At 45.5% G+C, this 22232-nt stretch overlaps 1 protein-coding gene across 1 annotated transcript; it reads right to left on the bottom strand.

Moving 5' to 3' along the window:
• Positions 1–4955: 4955 nt before the first annotated feature.
• MAVS (mitochondrial antiviral signaling protein) lies at positions 4956–21990 on the bottom strand. Its single transcript, XM_087962670.1, has 6 exons — positions 21820–21990; positions 19088–19262; positions 16024–16238; positions 12148–12652; positions 9895–10175; positions 4956–7835 (listed from the first exon to the last, which is right to left on the bottom strand). Exons 1-6 carry the CDS (start codon positions 21946–21948, stop codon positions 7212–7214), a joined length of 1929 nt encoding a protein of 642 aa, XP_087818796.1. The 5' UTR covers positions 21949–21990; the 3' UTR covers positions 4956–7211.
• Positions 21991–22232: the final 242 nt, after the last annotated feature.

Here is a 22232-nt window from a genome sequence, read left to right as displayed (position 1 = left end):
AGGTCATGGCATCAACTTCAATGGCACCAAAACCCTAGCCACTATAGAAAACCACAGCCACAGAATTATCAGAGAAGCCATAGAGATTGAAAAAAGACCTGAAAGCATGAATAGAAGAGATGATTCCACCAGACTGTCAATCATCTGGAAGCCTGCACTCACAAACAAAAAAATCTGCACACCACAAGCCAGGCACCTGGGCACAAACAGACTCCCCCGATAGCTCCAGCTCAAACACATCCCAACCAGGCACCCAGATGAAACCTACCTTCCTAACAAATAATAGCCGTCCATTTACTCGGAGCCAAACTGCACTAAAAGCCTCCAATGCAGGAAACACAATGTTGCCAGCCAATCAATACCCAAAAAAAGCCACAAAACAGACAGAAGATATTAGAAACACCAATCAAGCAGAACACAGCAAACTCCAAGACCAATAAACACAGACCAAGACTCCCAACCAATCAGGATGAAGCAAAAACCATTCTGGCACAGCAATAGGCTGCCCCAAATTTAAAACTGAAACAATTGTAAAAGTCTGACTCACAGACGAACACAGTACAGAAGCCTGATGATGGCAGATAAGATTCTGCCGAAACGTTGCTACAACTTTAAAAGCACAACTATAATGACGTGGGAAAATACCCGAGCAAAGCTGAATACCATACATATATGTACAAATATACACATATATACACATACATGTACATACACAGATAAGTGTACACATGTGTATATCTACCCAAACACATACATACCCATCTAAGACACATACATGTGTGTGTATATGTGTGTATGTATATAATATACATGTATATTGTATGTATTATATGGTACACATGTGCATGCATACATAGCATACATATACATATACATACATATACATACACATATCGTCAGCATTACTGATATTTCTTCCTGAAGTTTTAAAATTATGTTCATCATCTTCTAATCCAGCTCCCATATAAATTGAATAAATATGGGGAAAGTATACAGACAGGCCTCACTGAGCCACTGGCTCAGATAGCGACAGTTTGCAGATGGTGATGAAAAATTTGACTTTTGCAACCAATCTTGCCCCGATATCCGCAAAGTAAAGGAAACCCGGTCCTATTTTAAGCATACTTGCAGTTTCGCTTAGCGACTGCTTCAATTAACAATCAAATTGCAGTGCATGTGGGTTGCCAAGCTCCCAGATTTTGATCGCATGACCTTCTAGACATGCTGTGATGTTCATAAGTGCAAGGACTGTAAAACATTTTTTGCAGTGCCGCTGTTAACTTCGACCGGTTGCTAAATGAATGGTTAGAAGCTGAGGATGCCTCTAGGTAAGGAAAGATTTTCACATGTCAAGTATGATTGTTTAATCACCTAGGTGCATTACCTTACCTGTTAATTACCTTACCTGTTTTCCTTAATTGCACCAGTATAGTGACCCAACTAAAAATCTGGCAAGATACAGGTAGTCCCCAGCTTACGACCACAATTGAGCCCAAAATTTATGTTGCTAAGTGAAAACTTTGTTTAGTGAATTTTGCCCCATTTTATGACTTTTCTTGCCACATTTGATAAGTGACCCTTTGCAGTTGATAAATTAGTCACCCGGTCGTTAAGTGAATCTGGCTTCCCCATTGACTTTGCGTGTCAGGTCGCAAAAGGGGATTACATGATGGGACACTGCATCCATCATAAAGGTGAGTCAGTTGTGAACCATCCAGATATAAATCACATGACCGTGGCGGTTGCAATGGTCGTAAGTGTGAAATGTGGTCATAAGTCATTTTTTTTCAGTGCCATTGTAACTTCGGTCGCTAAGTTAACTTGTTCTGACCCAAACCTGGTTCCAAGGAAGCAAACACGAGACAAAGTTAACAGCACAACCTTTTAATGTTTCTTTACGAATTCCGTTCCCTCCCTGTTAAAAGGCTGTTTCAAACTAATGGTCTCTGATAAGAATGAGCCTTGCCAAGGTGGTGCATGGCTGCCAAGAACACTAGATTAAATTGCCAAGAAATATTTCAAACCCAGAGAGTCTCCAAACACCAAGATATTCCGAACGTCCACCAGGCTTGAGTGCAAAAACTTCTTTGCTTCCTGCAAAGAACTCCGGTTTCTCAGCTGGCTTTTATCCCTTAACGGAGGGGCCATCACCTTGCAGCCTTACTTTCCTGCGAGCAGGCCTGCGCCTGGGCACAGGCTCCTCGGGGGCCTCTTCCTCATTGCTGCCAGCCTCCACAATCTCCGAAGGCAGCACTCCACTCCCTGATGGTCCTGGCCCCATCCCTGCATCCCACGCAGGCCCCTCATCCAAGTCCTCGCTCTCCGAGACCTCAGCCGTCCACACCTGCTGCCGGTGAACCACAACACTTAGCAACAGAAATTTTGGGCTCAGTTGTGGTCGTAAGTCGAGGAGTACGCATATCAGCTGTTCATTCATTCACCCCTCCTAATTTTAATGAATTATATTCCTTTCCCCTAATGACAATTTGACCTGGAAATGTAGGAAATGTTTCCCCTTTATTTCTGTCCACATTAAGAAAGCCACTAATTTTTCTTTTTTAATTATTTAATAATATTTGTGTATTTGGGGAGTATGTGTGGATTTTTATTTTATTTTTGTTTAGAAAGTTTTGTTTCTTACAAGCCTTCCTTAATCTTGGAAATTGCAGCGGATAACTTACACAACAAACTCCATCTCTGATTTTCTACAACTGGATTGCAGTTGAAAAACGTATTTAGAATCAATTAAATAGCCTTTTTTCAATTTAAGGAAACATGCCCTTTATGTAGAATACTCACGGGGCTGCAGCATGAACATAATTGCTTTCTATGCATATCCCCCATTGTGTACCTGCTTACTCTCTTACAATCCCATTGGATCCAAACTTTGTCCGGACTGTTATATGGGGTCTCCAACTTGAGCAGGGGTTGAACTAGACTGCCTCTCCAGACTGTTAGAATTTTAGAGAATAATGAATATATAAAAATGTATTTCTTTTTATTATTATTATATCTATAAAATGTTTCTAGATAGATTTGGGAGGATTATATGAATTGTTATAAAAGACGCTAAGTTAATTATAGTTATCTCGCAAAGTATGAATGAACAAAATTATAGTCAAATGATTGATTAATAATGATACTAGGGTATTCAATTTTTGATTGATAATATGAGTTATTATGCAATGTAACTGTAATTGAGACTATGAAATGGATGCACAAAAAATTTGTAAACCAACCGACACACTGCTTGTACATTTATGGAAGAAAGTTGGATGTTTTTATGTTTTGTTTGTTTTTGTTTGTCTTTAAAAACCAATAAAACTTGTTTTTTTTTTTAAAAAAAAATCATCCATACAGTCCATCTGCTGTAGAAACGTGGAGAAAAGCTTGGAAACGCTTGGACTATCAATATAGTTATGGATCCAAATCTAGATTCTTTCCAGCTCAGTTCATACAACACGCTGTCATAAGAAAGATTGTTTTGACTGGCATAATGGCCATAGACGGTGATGGGATTCAGCCGGTTCACAGCGGTTCAGCAGAACCGATATTTAATATTTTTTTTTGTTGAGTTTGACGAACCTGTTACGATAAATCTGTTTTCTGGAATATGTCTGGTTTTCATTCAACTTCCTTCCAGGTAGGGAAACACCCCCACACACAAAGTGCAAGGGAGGAGCGATAGAAACCAAACGGGGACGTGGCACTTTCAATCACATCATCAGGTGAAAACTGTCTTACTTGACAGCAGGCGGCAGGGCCGGGCCTGTTCATAAGGCAGCAAAGCTCAGGGTCAAAGTGCCAGCCGAGGGCCAGAAGGTTGGGGAGGGTGCTGAAGCCAGAGGGTGTCCTGCCTGCAATGCCTATACCAGCTTCCCCCTTTCTGGTCAGAGCTGGAATGCCACCCTGTTTAAGTGCCGGTAGATACCAGCCTTCCCTCTGGTGGGCCTGGGCAGCTGCAGGACAGAAACTGGTCCGTTTCAGCACCTGGCACCCACACGCTCTCCATTCCCCCCCAAAAAAAGATCTCACAAAGTTTGAATTGATTGAACTTTTTTTTTTTAGGCTCACCAACTTTTGTTTCCCTGCGCACGACAGCGAAAAATGCAACAGAGCTGGAAATCGGGTTAGCAAAGAAATGCTTGGGGGAAATGAGGGCATCTGGGCAGTGGTGGGTGGGCCAAGGACCTCAGCCTGGCGCTGGAGAAACAGGAAATGGAACAGCCGGCGCAAGAGGAGGAGGAGCAGGGAGAAGAAAGGGAAAGCAGCCTCCTCGGAACCAATTGTTACATTATTTGAATCCCACCCACTGGCCATAGATAACTCACCACTGTAGTTTATGAGTTATGATTTGGGGTGGATATGCTGGGTAAAATTATTGCATTGTGAATTGGTAAATGAGTTGAAACAAGTATGATTGTTCCATGAATTCATGAATAAGGCGGCTTATTTTACTTCTCATACCGAACAAACATCCGTGATTTTTTTAAGTTTCCTACTGAAATGGGAACAATACTTGTTGCTGAGATTTCAAGGAACAAGTCACAGTGAGTTTGTTGATGGGGGAGAAAAAATGTGGTTTGAAAAAAATATACAAGTGGAATACTTCTTTGGGGATCCATCAAAATCTCACAGAAAATTAAGAATGAAAGTACACGATGAATGCCTGTTTCTAAATCAATACTTTGGGTGAATTTAAGTGACAATAGTCAAAAGATGGGGTTTATGGCTTGTGGACTTCAACTCCCAGAATTTCTGAGCCATAGTTCCCCACCTTTCGACTATAGCAAAATGAAGTCTGAGGATTCTCTACAAAATTACTATTCACGTATATATCTGTACCGTTGGAGATTCCATTGCTCCCACCCATCCAAAATTCATCAATACAACCGCTTGTTGTAACAAAATAAACAATCTGGAAATTAAACTGGGATGAATGAAATAATGACACATTTTTCAACCAATAACTTTTTTTTAATCAGCACATGAAAGACCAGTTTGGTGAGCAGGTATACTGGAAAGAATGGGAAGGAACACTAATAGGAATTCTCAGTTTTGTCAAGGGATCTACAATTTTGCCAGGGGATCTATAATTCTAGAGTTTAGCTTAGTTTTAAGCTAATAAGAATGAAGCTTTTTAAGCATATTTTCTATGCATCACTCCTCATTTATTTTTGAATGTCCTGGATAGTTTAAAACTATCCCCCCCCCGCTTCCCCTTCGTTCTTTCTTCTGGTTAATGACCGGAAAGAAAGCTATTCGATTCGGAAGTTTCGGTGCTTTAATTTTCCCAACGCTACAGAACGTTGGAAAGAAATAAATGTAAGAAAAGTAGAACTTGGGCTGACTGTCTGTCAGAAGTAGAAAGAAAACGCTACTTTAAAAAAAAAAAAAGGAACCATGATCAGTTTGAATCAACACATATACACAAGTCGTGTGAATGGACACACCCGGATGAGCTCCTGGGGAGACAGTGCATATATGGGTACACATAACACACTGAATCCGTGTTTCTTACACTTAGCAATCTGTGCCTTTCAGTCCCAGAATTTCCTAGCCAGCCTGCTTCTCGTTTTTAGGAAAACTTGCTCATTAAGCAAAGGCAAGCAACGAAGCCTTCATGTCTTCCCAAATTCTCAGCAGGGTGGAATCTGGTCACCTTGGGTACCAGGTAGTCCTCGCCTTATGACCAGGGGGGTGGGCTGCTACCGGTTCACACCGGTTCAGGTGAACCGGTTGTTAATTTTATGGCCAGTTCAGCAAACCCCACCCCTGGCTGGCCCCACCCACCCACCACACCCTGCCCCTCCCCTGCCTTGGTCTGTTTTGGATCGCAAGTAAATGCAGGGCCCATGCAGAGGCTCGGGGAGGGTGAAAAACAGGCTTCTTGGAAGTTCCAGAAGGGCCCAGAGAGCCTCCAGAGCCTGGGGAGGCCATTTACGCCCTCCTGGAAGCGCGAGGAAAACCTTTGGAACCCGGGGAGGGCGAAAAACAGGCCTCCCGAAAGTTCCGGAAGGCCGGAAACGAGCCCGTTTCTGGCCTCCAGAGCCCGGGGAGAGCGAAAATGGCCTTTCCCCCGTGGCTCATTTTTGCTCCCAGGGTGGTGCAGGAGGTGGACTAGGCCATGCCCGCTCAGCAACCAGTTAAAGAACCGATTGTTAAATTATTTGAAGCCCACCCCTGCTTATGACCGTTCGACCACAGGAACGCTGCAAGCAAACTAATCTCAATCTATCATCTTTCATTACAGTCCTTAAATCGAGGACTAGGTGTCATTTAATGGCCGGGAACAAACAACTTTCCAAAGATGACACCTTAACCTCTTCTGCAGAAGAAAAAAATAACATCCGCAAAAAACAGAATGAAGAATTTCCCGTTTCCACTGGCATCAATGGATATAATTCCAGCAAGCAGCCATCCGAGTTACAGGGTGTTCCTGTAATAATCGTAGAACAAACTTCTAATGCTTCTCCTTTCCAAGAAACAGAAAAGGAAGAACAAGGATTCCCAAACAGTTCAGTGAAGTCCACTGCTTTCCCCTAAATCCCCTAAGCGGATGTTAATTCCAGAAAAAAACCGAGCTGAAGAACCGGATGCTCGTTTCTAAGGATACAGCAACAACATATTGCGTACCCAAAGAACGTCGTATTCAGGACATAGTGAAGATGTTGCTTGCTAAATTTTTCTTTTCTAAGCCACCTCAAAGAGACCTACCCACTGAAATCAGGAAGCCGGTCACTCCTCCACGCCAGCCGGTGTATTCTTTGCGATATGACCTTTTTCTAGAAAAAGAAACTCCGCCGAGATCCTGCAATTCCCTCGCCAACTATGTGGAAGCGATCGGTCAGGATTTTGCTTTGATGTCCAGATTTTTGTTTTCCTGTAATTTCTGAGAAAAGTCCTAGATCTGATCTGCTTGGCTATTTGGAGGGGGGGGAATAGGCCACTGAACTGACCGATCTAAAATAAACCTGCATCCAAAGACGTCATTAGTGACCCAAAGGCAGACCAGAGAAAATCAGCAAGGCATGTTGTGAGGATAAGAGTTCAACGCTTGCGGGAGTATCACGCATCGGTGGCGGAAAGCGATCTAAAGAAAGCAAGTTCCCTTGTGCTTCCTTTCCGTAGAGGATCAAGCAACGGTAGGAAGAGACGGTGGCTGGGTGTGAATTTCAGTTCGGTCAACAACCAATCGGTCACTCCGGTGCTTATTTCTTCTTATACAGCACAAAAGCAGCACTTGCCAGAACCGCCAGAGCCAATGCCACCACAACCATCCGAAAGTCACTTGAAGCGGCCGCTTCATCAGGCTCAACTTTCTTCTTTGGGAGAGGAGGGCCCGCCTGGGGGTCCTTGGCTTCGTTCAATGGTTGACCGTCAGATGTTGAATCTGGGAAAGCCCTCGGGGAACGTCGCAAAAAGGCCCCGTCCTTAGGAACCTCCATGAGATCCATACTTGGATTCTTCTCCATGAGCAGGTGGTGACTCCTGAAGGACGTGTCTTCTTCATCAGTGCCAACCTCGGGTGGAAGAGTAGCGCCAACAGCAACGCTCGCCCGTGTGATGCTCGGGATGGAATGGCCGGCTGAGCTGTTTTCACTCATCAAAATGGGGTCGCTGTCGCTCGTGCTCATGCGTAATCTTTCTGATGACCCGGAATACATACTGGGGGTCTCTCCAGCATCACCTGAGCTGAGCTTGCTGGGCTCTGCGGCAAGATCTGAAGACAGAATCCCCGGTTTGGAAGGCAGATCGTTCTCACTACAGTTGCTGTGAAAGATGCGGCCGTCTCTCTTGCGGTCCCCAACAGCTGAAGACCGAGGCTCCATCCCCTAAAGGACACATGACAAAGAGGTGAAATAAACGCCCATGCTAATCATTCTCTGTGGAGATTCTCCGTCATCAGGTCATGGTTGTCCCAACGATGCTTTTTCAAAAGGCAACCGGGCAGTGGTGGTATTCAAATTTTTTTTACTACCAGTTCTGTGGGTGTGGCTTGGTGGGCATGTCAGGAGAAGGATATACTGCAAAATCCCCATTTTCTCCCCACCCCACTGATCTGATTTCTAGCTCCGTCCTATGCAGGGCAACCAAAGAAGACGCCCCCCCCCCCCAACCAAAGGAAGCAGCCCGATCAGCTGGGGATTCAATGGAGAGGCAGAGAATCCAAGATGGGGTTGGCAAGGCCAGTCAGAGGTGGGATTGGCCAGTTCTCCCAACTACTCAAAATTTCTGCTCCCGGTTCTCCAGCAGTGGTCCGAACCGGCTGAATACCACCTCTGCAAACGGGGTTTGTTTTCCCTTATAAACATTTCGCTCCTCATCCAAGAAGCTTCTTTGGTTCTAACTCAGGGGGAGTCAAACTCAAGGCCTGTGGACCAAATCTGGCTCGCGATGCGGTTGGATCCGGCCTGTGGGGCTGTCCTGGAAAATGTAAAGGGCCGGCCCCGTCGCTTCGAGCCAGTCTACCCACATCGCTTCCGCCCAGTCTACCCAACGCAAAGTGGGAACATGCCAGCAGCTTCGGGAGTGGCATCAAGCTGGCCACGCCCACCCAGTCGGCCACGCCCCCTTGTCCCCCCGAGGTCAACCACTGCCCTGATGTGGCCCTCAATGAAATTTGACACCCCTGTTCTAACTAAATGGTGAAGAATGGAAAGACGACAGCAAGGAATAGAAATCCTTCCATCCTCCACCATTTATTTAGAACTGAAGAAGCTTCTCAGATGAGAAGTGAAACCTCTTCAAGAAAAAAGAAAGACCGGCTGCCTTTTGACAAAGCACCTTTGGGACTGCCCAGGCTAATTCATCCACCTTACAGGATTCTTGCAACAAGGGACGAGATTCTTTCATTTAGCTCCCAGAGGTAAAAGTGGGAGAGAAATCTAAGACCGTAAATAAATACGGCTATCTGAATAAACATCCACTGTACTGGAATTGGCCAAGAGAATGTTAAACAGCTCAACAGATGGACCACAAATATTAACCAGTTTGGTCTAGTGGTTAAAGTCAGGGTCTACAAAGCAGGAGATGGTGAGTTCTAGTCCTGCCTTAGGCATGAAAGCCAGCTGGGTGACTTTGGTCTAGCTATCAGGAAGCAATGAATTTTAGGACCTTGTTTTGCAATGGTTATGTCAACTAAAAAAAATACTTTGGTCTTTTTAGTTGCCAGCAGAAAGGGAGTGGGGAAAGCAGTACATTCCTTAAATGCTTCAGATAATCGCCATGGCAGCCAAAGCTGTCGGCGCGCAAGATTATTACTGGAGAGCCTGATTGATGACTCTTGGCTATGGATGTGTCCCATTGGAGAATATACATCCAGGGGGTGGGGGGAAGACCAGGGTCAAGGGGGAAATGAATGATGTGTCTTAGTGTCAGCTGCAACCAGGGAACGCCGACATGGTCACTCCTAATAAATCATTTTTTTTTTACTCTGAGATGCGACTAGAGATTTATGATTTGAATGGGGGTGGATTGTTGGAGCCTTGACATGTTATGGTGAATCATCGCAATTGTTAAGTGAATCATGCAATTGTTAAGTGGGTTCAGCGTCCACCATTGACTTTGGTTGTTGGAAGCTGCCTGGGAAGGTTGCAAATAGTGACCACATCACCTGGGAACACCACAACCATTGCAAATACATGCTGGTTGTCAAGGGCCCAAATTTTGACTTCATGACCATGAAGGTGTTGCCACAGTCGTAAATCACATTTTATCAGAGCGGTTCTAACTCGGAACCGTCACTAAACAAGCGGCTGAGAGGCGAAGGCTGCCCGTCGCTTCCTACATCCTCGTATTGACCTTCCTGCACGTTTCCCCCTTCCTGTTCCTGAGGCAGCCTCAGTTTCCATCATCCCTCCCCCACCCCCCGTTTCTTCCTCCCAAACTTACCCACTGCGACCCGCCTGCCAAGTCACCCGTTCCGGTGGTTTCTTCCATTTTCTCTTCCACGGGAAGCTTAAAGTCACGCGAGGGAGCATCGCCTCCAGCGGCTGAAACATCCCTACGAGGCTTGGGCAATTTTCTTTCGACGGAAGAGGATCCGTCCAAATCCGAAGGCAGAAGACGTTCGGGGTCGGGGACTGGAAGCAGAGGCTTAAGGGGCGACTGGGCACCGTTTGCTGGAGGATCTCTGAAGAGCTGCGTCTGGTTTTCGGGTGATCCCCGAGAAGCTGCACAGAAACAAGATCAGCACAATTTAGTTGCGCACCAGTGACACCACTACAAGTCGTGCGTTTTCTGAGCCGTTCAACAGCGTGACACTAAACAAACATCGAGTAACAGACTTGGAACGGACCTCGGTCATCTAGTCCAACCCGCTGCTCGAGCAGGAGAGGCTAATATTCCAAATATTAGCCTCTTCCTAGGATCGAACTCACTGTAGCACTACATTTAGCACCAACAACCACAGGTTATCATCCTCGACTTAACCACTCTTCGTTTAGTGAATGTTCAAACTTAACAACAGACTGGAAAAAAATGACTTAGGACGGGTTTTCCACCCTTACAACTGTTGCAACGTCCTCACGGTCACTTGGCGACCTGGCATGTATTGAGGAATTAAAAGTTGTAAAATTGGACACAATTTCCTTAAGCCGCGCCTGGCATAGGAACTGAAATTCTGGTCTGTGGCTATTCTGCCTTAGCTATTTTGCCATAGAACAAATCTTGCCCAGCACGTACACCACTCAGGGCAAATTCCACTGAAACTGACAGGATTAACTACAAAGTCTGTGTCAGCTAGAAACTGTGTATTTGGTATTAAGACATGTCTACCCGAAAACTATCAGTCATGTAGTTTGCTCCTTGTGTCACGTATCTTGGTTTTAATGATTAACTCTGTAACTTCTTTGTTTCCTGCAATCACCCCGCACCCCGTCTTTGGAATCAGCACAATAAAGGGGACAGCGCAAAGCAATCGGGGCCGCCGGGACCATTCCATCTGCCCCAGGCGCGATGTGTTTCCTCACCTAAAGAAACTGTTTGTTTTGTGTCTTTTTCTTTGTGCCTTGGCACTCACCCTCGCGAGGGCCCCGCTAAATTATTTCTTGAAAGGAATTCAGCAACAGACTGGAGAATTGAATCAACGGACCGGTCGCTCGACGCGACACTGGTCTCAATTGCGGTTGTGAGTCAAGGACTGTGACAACTTGCAAGCATGTAGGGCAGGAGTCCGCAACCTATGGGCTGTTGCACACTACCAGGCCGTGGCCCGTTTGGAACCGGTGTTCTGTCCTAGGCCTCCCCAAAAAGCACTACATCAATTCTGAGTCCCAGGGGGGAAAAAAAAAAACCTCTTTTATTACATGAATGTGACTTTATTTCATTCACAGTCAGCCAACAGCTTGGCAAACAGTCATGTGAAGGTAGACTAATGAGCTCATGCCTTTATCAACCCTGGAACGCTGCCCGGTAAATAGTTCCACACTCAGTGCTGACAGGGAAGGGCTGGGTTATACAGACAAATCTGCACAAGGCTGGAATGAACAGACGAACGAATGAGCGAGTTGTTTCCTGCAAAAAAAAAAAAAACCCTCCATTTTTACTCCTCTTTTAATCCTGATGGGAGGGGCCATTCATCGTCCACCTGTGGCCTGACTCCCACGTCAACCCTGAGTTCTTAATTGTGCCTTCCCTTTGGCAGCTCTGCGCATGTGCAGGCTGGGAACCGGATCCAGAAGCTCCCCCGCCTCACTGCTGTCTGAGCCCAAAGGCAGCAGATGACTGCCAGGCCTGCCCTGGCCCCATCTCTGCCTCCGATGCAGAGCCCTCATCCGAGCCTTCTTCCATCTCCAGGACGGGCTCGGGTTCTCCCCCAACCTTCTCACTACTGCCCAACTCTACAGCCAGCTCCATCAGCCGCCAGCGGGCCACAACCGGACTGTACAAGCGATGGCGTGTGCCTACCGCTCACACAAATGGAGTTGTGCGCGTTCACCCGTGCCCACCTGCCACCCACATGGAACTATCCTCTCTTGCTCCCCGCCTCCCGGCAGGCCGCCAAGCCAGAAAAGTTGGGGACCACTGATGTAGGCCAACAACATTGGGGCAACCTGGTTGTTCAAATCAAGACAGGACACCCTCAACTCTCGTGCGGGAGGCTTATGTGAACTTCCTCTTTGGAGTCTGCACCCAGCTGTTCACCTGGGAGATTTTTCCTCGGGGCATCCAAGCGACTTTGTAGACTGGGCACAACAGGCGGATTTTCCTGCTTTCGATCGCCTCGGAGAACATGGATCCTCCGATCGGTCGCCGAATCCTCTCTCGGATTGGTCAAAGCGAACGAGACACTATCGCTCGAGTAATAATCCTCTTCTGGCTGATTACCGCAAGCGCCGGTGGGCAATGCTGAACCAGTTCCGCTATCCTCTGGGCGACGCGGGTTCCCAAAACACCCGTTTTTCACCGTCACTGGGTGGTGCTGGCGTCCGTCCCAGTTCTGCTCCATGCTACCTGCAGCCAAGTTTGAAATTCTTAGGGAGTGAAGCGGTCTCTCTTCCACGGGGCCCCGGACTGATTCAGACACTTCGACAGGATACGGATCTGGAGATGCAATCGCTCCGTCTCCTCTGACAGCCACTCTGATGTTAGATGCTGAATTGGCGTCAGAAATGGAGGGGAAACCTGGATTGGCTCCATTGTCTGGGGTCTGCAAAAAAAAAAAAAGGAGGAAATTATTGCTGATTTTCAGTTAAGGTGATACATTGTTTACATATTGATTATATTGTACGCTGCCCAGAGATTTGGGGGCTGCTACTATAAAGGAGCAAACCCACCAGCCTGGGGATGATAGCACTCCTGTCTCTCACGCTAGCAGGATTGAGGCACAGAACTGGCCATGAAAGCCAGTTTGATCTACTGGTTATGGCAGCCGGCCCAAAAGTAGGAGACGGGGAGTTCTAGTCCCGCCTAAGGCATGGAAACTGGCTGGGTGACTTTGGGCCAATCACCAGGAGACGGTGAGTTCTAGTTCTGCCTTAGGCATGAAAGCCGCCTGTAAAAATAATAAAGGCAGAATCAAAACAATACAAAATAAAATAATAATGTAAAATAATAGTATAATATTTTTAATGATGTAATACTGTATATATACACTGCTCAAAAAATAAAGGGAACACTTAAACAACACAATGTAACTCCAAGTCAATCCCACTTCTGTGAAATCAAACTGTCCACTTAGGTAGCAACACTGATTGACAATCCATTTCACATGCTGTTGTGCAAATGGAATAGACAACAGGTGGAAAGCATAGGCAGGTAGCAAGACACCCCCAATAAAGGAGTGGTTCTGCAGGTGGTGACCACAGGCCACTTCTCAGTTCCTATGCTTTCTGGCTGATGGTTTGGTCACTTTTGAAGGCTGGCGGTGGTTTCACTCTAGTGGTAGCATGAGACGGAGTCTGCAACTCACACAAGTGGCTCAGGTAGTGCAACTCATCCAGGATGGCACATCAACGCGAGCTGTGGCAAGAAGGTTTGCTGTGTCTGTCCGCGTAGTGTCCAGAGCACGGAGGCACTACCAGGAGACAGGCCAGTACATCAGGAGATGTGGAGGGGGCCGTAGGAGGGCAACAACCCAGCATCAGGACCGCTACCTCCGCCTTTGTGCAAGGAGGGACAGGAGGAGCACTGCCAAAGTCCTGCAAAATGACCTCCAGCGGGCCACAAATGTGCATGTGGCTGCTCAAATGGTCCGAAACAGACTCCATGAGGGTGGTATGAGGGCCTGACGTCCACAGGTGGGGGTTGTGCTTACAGCCCAACACTGTGCAGAGAACGATGCCAGAGAACACCAAGATTGGCAAATTCGCCACTGGCGCCCTGTGCTCTTCACAGATGAAAGCAGGTTCACACTGAGCACATGTGACAGACGTGACAGGGTCTGGAGATGCCGTGGAGAACGTTCTGCTGCCTGCAACATCCTCCAGCATGACCGGTTTGGCAGTGGGTCAGTAATGGTGTGGGGTGGCATTTCTTTAGGGAGCCGCACAGCCCTCCATGTGCTCGCCAGAGGTAGCCTGACTGCCATTAGGTACCGAGATGAGATCCTCAGACCCCTTGTGAGACCATATGCTGGTGCGGTTGGCCCTGGGTTCCTCCTAATGCAAGACAATGCTAGACCTCATGTGGCTGGAGTGTGTCAGCAGTTCCTGCAAGACGAAGGCATGGATGCTATGGACTGGCCTGCCCGTTCCCCAGACCTGAATCCAATTGAGCACATCTGGGACATCGTGTCTCGCTCCATCCACCAACGCCACATTGCACCACAGACTGTCCAGGAGTTGGGGGATGCTTTACTCCAGATGTGGGAGGAGATCCCTCAGGAGACCATCCTCCACCTCATCAGGAGCATGTCCAGGCGTTGTAGGGAGGTCATACAGGCACGTGGAGGCCACACGCACTACTGAGCCTCATTTTGACTTGTTTTAAGGACATTACATCAAAGTTGGATCAGCCTGTAGTGTTTTTTTCCACTTTAATTTTGAGTGTAACTCCAACTCCAGATCTCCATGGGTTGCTACATTTGATTTCCATTGATAATTTTTGTGTGATTTTGTTGTCAGCACATTCAACTATGTAATGAACAAAGTATTTAATAAGAATATTTCATTCATTCAGATCTAGGATGTCTTATTTTTGTGTTCCCTTTATTTTTTTGAGCAGTGTATGATATATAATACATGTATAACACAATATGTATAACATAAAATATATAATGATATATAATAATGCACTATATATCACATATACTAAATATATAATATATGATATATAACAGTGGTGGCTAACCTTTTTGGGCTCCTGTGCCAAAAACTGCGCGTGTGCAATGTGCGGAGATCCCACACCCCCTACGCAGGTGTGCGATTCCCCCACCCACCCTTACCTGCACTGCACCTCCCAGCTGATTTTCGGGCCATTTGAGGCCTTTTTCGGCCTCCCAGAAGGTCGAGGGAAGCCTCTGCAGCCTTTGGAGGCTGAAAAATGGGCCCCTTTCATCACTTCCGGTATTTCCAGAAACACAGGAAGTGATGAAACAGGCCTAGTTTTTGGCCTCCAAAGGCTGCTGAGGCTTCCCTCGGGCCTCTGGGAGGCTGAAAAAGGCCTCAAACGGCCCGAAAATCAGCTGGGAGGCGCACGTATGCGCAGTGCAGTTAAGTTTGCCTGGGGCTCGTGTGCCAGCACAAATGGCTCTGCATGCCACCTCTGGCACCCATGCCATAGGTTCTCCATCACAGATATATAATATATACGATATATATTAGAATAGAATAGAATAATTATAATATAATATAATATAATATAATAAATATAATATAATATAATATAATATAATATAATATAATATAATATAATATAATATAATATAATATAATATAATATAATATAATATAATATAATATAATTAGTATAATATAATATAATATAATATAATATAATATAATATAATATAATATAATATAATATAATATAATATAATATATAATATAGTATAATTAATAGATATGATACAATACAATATACAATATACAATATACAATATAGAATATAATATACAGTATACAATATACTATACACTATATAATATAATATATAAAATATATAATACAATATATAATAATATATAATAATATAATATAACATAATATATAATATATATAATAATAATATAATATAATAATATAATAAATATAATATAATATAATATAATATAATATAATATAATATAATATAATATAATAAATATAATATAATATAATATAATAATATAATATAATATAATATAATAATATAATATAATAATATATAACATAACATAACATAACATAACATAACACAACACAACACAACATAACATAACATAACATAATATAATCTGACTGAAGGAGCTAGTGTTCCCCTTGGCATTTAAAAAAATAAAAAAAATGGCCCATAGTCACCTCAAGCAAGACGAGCAGCAGATAAATTGCACACATGCGTGCATACACGCATGCCTTCATACACACAGACATGGATACCTACCGGATGGCTGTTTTCTTGAACGGGAGTCCGGTAATCCCCCATATCCTGGGGGGGCAGATTGGCAGATGAAGCGGCCGATCGCGAGGGAGACCACGGAAGGGCTTCCTCAACAAAGTTTTCAGGGCGACTCAGCTCACTCACGTCAGGCTGGAGAGGCGGAGCCGAAGGCCGACTGGCAGCTGGGGGTGCTGAAGCCGCTGGAGGGGTCCTGGGGGCTGGGGGAGGACATTGTTGCACGCAGGTGGGCATTACATGTGGGGGGAGAGAGAGGGAGAGAGAGAGAGAAAGGATGCAGTGTCAGCCCTACCAGGCAGACCAGACAGGAAACGCCACCAGGTGACCTAATTCTACTTTACAGATAGTTTACTCGACTTTACAGCCGTCTGCTTAGTGACCGTTCAAAGTAGCTTAGGATGGTTTTTCGCACTTACGACCGTTGCACCATCCCCACAATCCCGTGATCCGAATTCGGCTGCTTGGCAATCGCCTCACAGCGAGACGGTCGCAGTGTTTCCCGGGGGCCACGCCATGCCCTCCTCGACCTCCTGAGACAAGCAGAGTCACGGGGGAAGCCGGGTCCTCTTAACAACCGCATTCCTCACTGAACAACGGCAGTGATTCGCTTAGCCACGGGTGGGAAGAAAGAAATGGAGCATTTCTGTTCAAATTCCATGTTGCTAAGCGGGAGAGTTGCTAATCTCACTTAGCAACAGAAATAAATTGGCCTTGATTGTGGTCATAAGTCGAGGACGACCTGTATTGTAAAACCACATTAGCAGAAGTTTGCAAGTCAGAAAGTACAATTCTTCCATCTCGTTTACAACCCAAGAGAGTCTCTCGTGAACCTCCTTCCCCACCCATTATCCCACTCAGGGCTATGCTGCCTCTTATCTGACCATTGCCTGGGTCCGTGATGGCGAACCTGTGGCACTCAGAGGTATTTGTGCCGGCACGCGAGCCGCAGGCAAACTTATTTCACTGCGCATGCGCGCGCATCACAACTGATTTTCTGGTCTGTTTGAAGCCTTTTTCGGCCTCCCAGAGGCTTGAGGAAAGCCTTTGCAGGCCAAAAAATAGGCCCGTTTCGTCACTTCCTGTATTTCCGGAAATACCGGAAGTGACGAAACGGGCCGATTTTTCAGCCTGCAAAGGCTGCACAGGCTTCCCTCAAGCCTCTGGCAGGCCGAAAAAGGCCTCAAATGGCCCCAAAATCAGCTGGGAGGCACAATGCAGGTAAGGGAGCGGGGAGAGGTGATTGGTGGGGGGGACGCACACATTGCCTGCTGGGTGCTGGCACGCGAGCACAAGTGCACGCACAATTTTTGGCACAGGAGTCCAAAAAGGTTAGCCACCACTTGCCTAGGTACCCCTTATATGGGTCTCCCAAAATCTTCCCCACATACAGGCAGTCCTCGACTTACAACCATCCCTTGAGCCCACAATGTTTTGACCAAGGCTTATGGACACACTAACAAACACGTTTGTTCCAAACCCCTTTTTTCTTTATTTCAACGGCTGGGAATTTTAGTCATTCTCAGCCTGTAAAGAGTCTCCAACAGTTTGTAAATAGTCCCGTGTAAGTCTGCCAAAATCCTTCAGGGTAAGTCTGATAAGCACCCACCTTTATCTCCCTTGAAATGCTGCCAACGAATAAATTTGCAATTCGTTATACAAGGCCAAAATGGAGCACAAATTCAACACGGAGTTTCAGATTTTAAACTGAATGCAATACTCTAGGTGTGGCCTTACTAAGACTTCATAGAGTGGTATTAGTACCTCCCTTGATCTGGATTGTATCCCTCTGTTAATGCAATTTAGGATTGCATTGGCTTTTTTGGCTGCTGCTGCACACGGCTGGCTCATGTTTAGCTGGTTGTCTACTAAGACTCCAAGATCCCTCTCCCAGTTCCTGCTATTGAGCCTGGTTTCACCCAGTGTATATGTGTCCTTTTGGTTTTTCTTGCCTAAGTGGAGGACTTTCCTTTTCTCTACATTGAATTTCATTTTGTGAGATACGGCCCAGGGTTCTAGTCTGTCAAGATCCATCTGGATCTTCAGCCTATCTTCTTGGGTGTTAGCTATTCCTGCCAGTTAGAGAAACATCTCTTCGAGAGAGAAATCTTTCCAAGGAGAGAACCAATCTAAAACTAAGGAGAAATTGACTGACACTCATTAACCAGTGGAACTCCTTGCCACCAGAAGTGGTGGCTGCTCCATCACTGGAGATTTTCAAGAAGAGACTGGACAACCACTTGTCTGAAATGGCCGAGGGGCTCCTCTTGAGTAGGGGGGGTTGGACTAGAAGACCTCCAAGGTCCCTTCCAACTTTGTTATTCTTAACAACCACAGCCAAAAAATAAATATTGTCAAATGGGATGCCACTCACTTAACAACTGCCTCAGTTACCCATTGAAATTCTGCTCCCAATTGTGGTCATAAGTCGAGGACTACCTGTATCGCAGTTCCGGATACCAGAGAAGACAAATACTTTAGGGACAAACAAAATTCGACTTCACCCAAGGCCTTGGTTTAGTTATTGGAGACCTCCAAAGTTCTCCCAGACCTTCTTTTTTTGGGGGGAAGAAAGGGGGGGCTTTGGGGGGGTCCCAAAGATGCCAACCTTGCAAAGCCAAATGTCAACTCATAAAATATTTCTATGGTCTTTTTAGAGTTGCCAACAGAAAGGGAGCATCGCGGCAGCTTGCAATCCGAAAGCGCATTCCATAAATGTTTTCAGAGATAGTAACTAGGTGACCGTAGTTTCTGCCGTGCAAAATTCTAACTGGAGAGCACAATTGATGACTCTGGGCTATGGACGTGTCCCATTGGAGAATATGAATTATGATACACCCAGAGGGGTGCAGGGGTGACAATGAATGATGTGCTCAGAGTCAGCTACACCCAGGCAGTGCCGGACATGATAACACCCAATAAATCCTTTGGAAGTTTTGGAAGTTTGGCCTGAGACTCATGATTTAAATGGGGGAACTGCCGGAGTCCTGACAGGCAGCTGTTTGCTCCAAAGAGCCCAAAACAATCTGCGAGATGAGAAAAAGCATCTTACGAAGGAGTCTGCTGCGATAGATGCGTTCCAGCTTGTCAGCCAAGTCGCCCATCTGCTGTTCGCGGAGAGCTTTTATGAAGTACATCACCCAGCCTTCCCTGCAGCACAAGTGTTGGAAGAAAAGGAACGTGGTCTCGTTGTTTCCTTCGTTGGCGCAGTTGGCTTTGATCTTTTGCTGCGAAAAGGGGGGGGGGACAAAAAGTTGTAAAAAGGGAACGCTTCCCCCCCCCCCCGTCCCGCCATCTCTGTCCTTTAGCCAAGGGAGATGGTGTTTGTCCAAAGATGCTTCGTTGGTCATGTGAATGGCATAGAATAGAATACAAGTAGGAATAGAATAAAGAATAGAAAAGAATAAAGAATAGAATAGAAATAAAAATAGAACAGAATAAAATAAGGAATAGAATAGAATAGAATAGAATAGAATAGAATAGAATAGAATAGAATAGAATAAAGAATAAAATAGAATTAGAATAAAGACTAGACTAGACTAGACTAGACTAGACTAGACTAGAATAAAAAATAGAATAGAATAAAAAATAGAATAGAATAGAATTCTTTATTGACCAAGTGTGATTGGACACACAAGGAATTTGTCTTGGTGCAAATGCTCTCAGTGTACATAAAAGAGACATTTGTCAAGAGTCAAGAATCATCAGGTGCAACACTTAATAATAGTCGTAGGGTACAAATAAGCAATCCGATTGTACTAGGAAACAGTCAATATAAATCGTAAGGATACAAGTGACAAAGTCACAGTCCTACAGTCACAAGTGGGAGGGGATGGGTGATAAGGAGTGATGAGAAGATTAACAGTGATAGTAGTGCAGACTTTGTAAATAGTTGAACAGTGTTGAGGGAACTATTTGTTTAGCAGAGTGATGGTTTTCGGGGAAAAAACTGTTCTTGTGTCTCGTTGTTCTGGTGTGCAGGGCTCCATAGTGTTGTTTTGAGGGAAGGAGTTGAAACAGTTTATGTCCGGGATGTGAGGGGTCTGTAGATATTTTCACAGCCCTCTTCTTGACTCGTGCAGGATATACAGGTCCTCCATTGAAGGCAGGTGGGTAGCCATTGTTTTTTCTGCAGTCCTAATTATCCTCTGAAGTCTGGGTCTGTCCTGTTGGGTTGCAGGGCAAAACCAGACAGTGATAGAGGTGCAGATGACAGACTCAATCATTCCTCTATAGAACTGGATCAGCAGCTCCTTGGGCAGTTTGAGCTTCCTGAGTTGGCACAGAAAGAATATTCTTTGCTGGGGGTTTATGATGACTCCACACCGAGGCTCACGGAACACTGTTAACTTCCCCCACCGAAGTAGTACCTATTTATCTACTTGCAGCTGCAGGCTTTCAAACTGCTAGGTGGGCAGGAGCTGCGGCAAACACAGAAAGTCCCCGACTTTCTGTTTGTTGAGTAACCATTTGAAGTTACAACGGCACTGAAAAAAGTAACTTAGGACCTTTGTTGTAGCACCCCCCTGCTCACATGATTTGCATTCAGAAACCTGACACCTGACCCACATTTATGACAGTTGCAATGTCTCAGGGACATATAATCCCCTTTTGTGACCATCTGATAATTAAGGTCAATGGAGAAGCTAGATTCACTCAGCAACCACTTAGAGGGCTTGTAAAGCCCTGTGAAGCGATATATAAGTCTGCTATTGCTATTCCTTCCTTCCTTCCTTCCTTCCTTCCTTCCTTCCCTTCCCTTCCCTTCCCTTCCCTTCCCTTCCCTTCCTTCCTTCCTTCCTCATTTCCTTTTCTCATTCTCCTTCCTGGTGATGCAGTGATTAGAATGCAGTATTGCAGGTTAAGTCTGGCCACTGCCAGCAGTTCGATCCTGACTGGCTCAACATTCTGACACAGCCTTCCATCCTTCCAAGGTGGGTTAAATGAGGATCCTGATTGTTGGGGGAAAGAGGCTGACTCTGTAAACCACTTAGAGAGGTCTGGAAAGCACCGTGAAGTGGGATATAAGTCTAAGTGCTATTGCTATTCCTTCCTTCCTTCCTTCCTTCCTTCCTTCCTTCCTTCCTTCCTTCCTTCCTTCCTCTCTTATTTCCCTTTCTCCTTCTCCTTCCTTCTGATACAGTGGTTAGAATGCAGTATTGTAGGTTAATTCTGCCCACTGCCAGCAGTTCGAATGTCACCAGGCTCTAGGTTGACTCGTTCTTTCCTCCTTCCAAGGTGGGTAAAATGAGGACCTGGATTGTTGAGGGGAAATACGCTGACTCTGTAAACTGCTTAGAGAGGGCTGTGAAGCGATATATAAGTCTAAGTGCGATTGCTATCCTTCCTTCCTTCCTTCCTTCCTTCCTTCCTTCCTTCCTTCCTTCCTTCCTTCCTTCCTTCCTTCCTTCCTTCCTCCCTCCCTCCCTCCCTCCCTCCCTCCCTCCCTCCCTCCCTTCCTCTCTTATTTCCCTTTCTCATTCTTCTTCCTTATGGCACAGTGGTTAGAAAGCAGTATTTCAGGCTAAATCTGCTCACTGCCAGCAGTTCGATCCTGACCAACTCAAGGTTCTCAGCCTTCCGTCCTTCCGAGGTGGGTAAAATGAGGACCCAGATTGTTGGGGGGGCAAGATGCAACTCTGCAAACCGCTTAGAGAGGGTTGTAAAGCACTCTGAAACGGTATATAAGTCGAAGTGTTAATGCTATCAATTCAAAAACGTTTACCAGCAGCCCCAATTTTTACACAAAGGGTCCAGGGGGGAAGGGAACATCCATGTAATTACCCGGTCTGTTTCGGTGAGACATTGCAAGTGGATCATTTGGTTCACTTGGACGCGATGGAACATGGCTAGGTTGCGATAGATATATCTCTTCACCTCCTCTTCAGCCAGTCCTTTCCCCCGGTCAGACATATCCAGTTAGTGACTAGGAAAAGAAGAGGAACAGCTTAATCTCCACGACAGGCAGTCCTCGGCTTACAACAGTTCATTCAGTGGCCGTTCAAACTGATAAAGGCAACGAACAAAAGTGGCTTACGACCATTTTTCACACTTACGACCACTGTTAAAATCTTCAAGGTCACAGGATCAACATTCGGACGCTCAGCCCCTGGCCCAGGGTTCCAGAGTCATGTCGTGTCAGCTCTTGTTAAGTGAAATTCCTGCCTCTATTAAATTATTAACACAGTTGTTAAGTG

The sequence above is a fragment of the Notechis scutatus genome, chromosome 4, assembly GCF_049901735.1.
Source record: "Notechis scutatus isolate UNSWTSFEM ecotype Mainland chromosome 4, rNotScu1.2, whole genome shotgun sequence".
Taxonomy (NCBI): Eukaryota; Metazoa; Chordata; class Lepidosauria; order Squamata; family Elapidae; genus Notechis; species Notechis scutatus.
Note: the sequence above shows the minus strand (reverse complement) of the source record. Positions and strands in the feature narration are given on the sequence as shown.

Excerpts from the sequence above, each read along its gene's own strand:
- MAVS (XM_087962670.1), bottom strand. The coding sequence starts at position 21,948 with ATGTCTGACCGGGGGAAAGGACTGGCTGAAGAGGAGGTGAAGAGATAT. Across the intron at positions 12,653-16,023 it reads TTCAAGAAAACAGCCATCCG|ACCCCAGACAATGGAGCCAA; the intron begins GTAGGTATCCAT and ends TTTTTTTTGCAG. Across the intron at positions 10,176-12,147 it reads CCCGAGGAAAAATCTCCCAG|CTTCTCGGGGATCACCCGAA; the intron begins GTGAACAGCTGG and ends GTTTCTGTGCAG.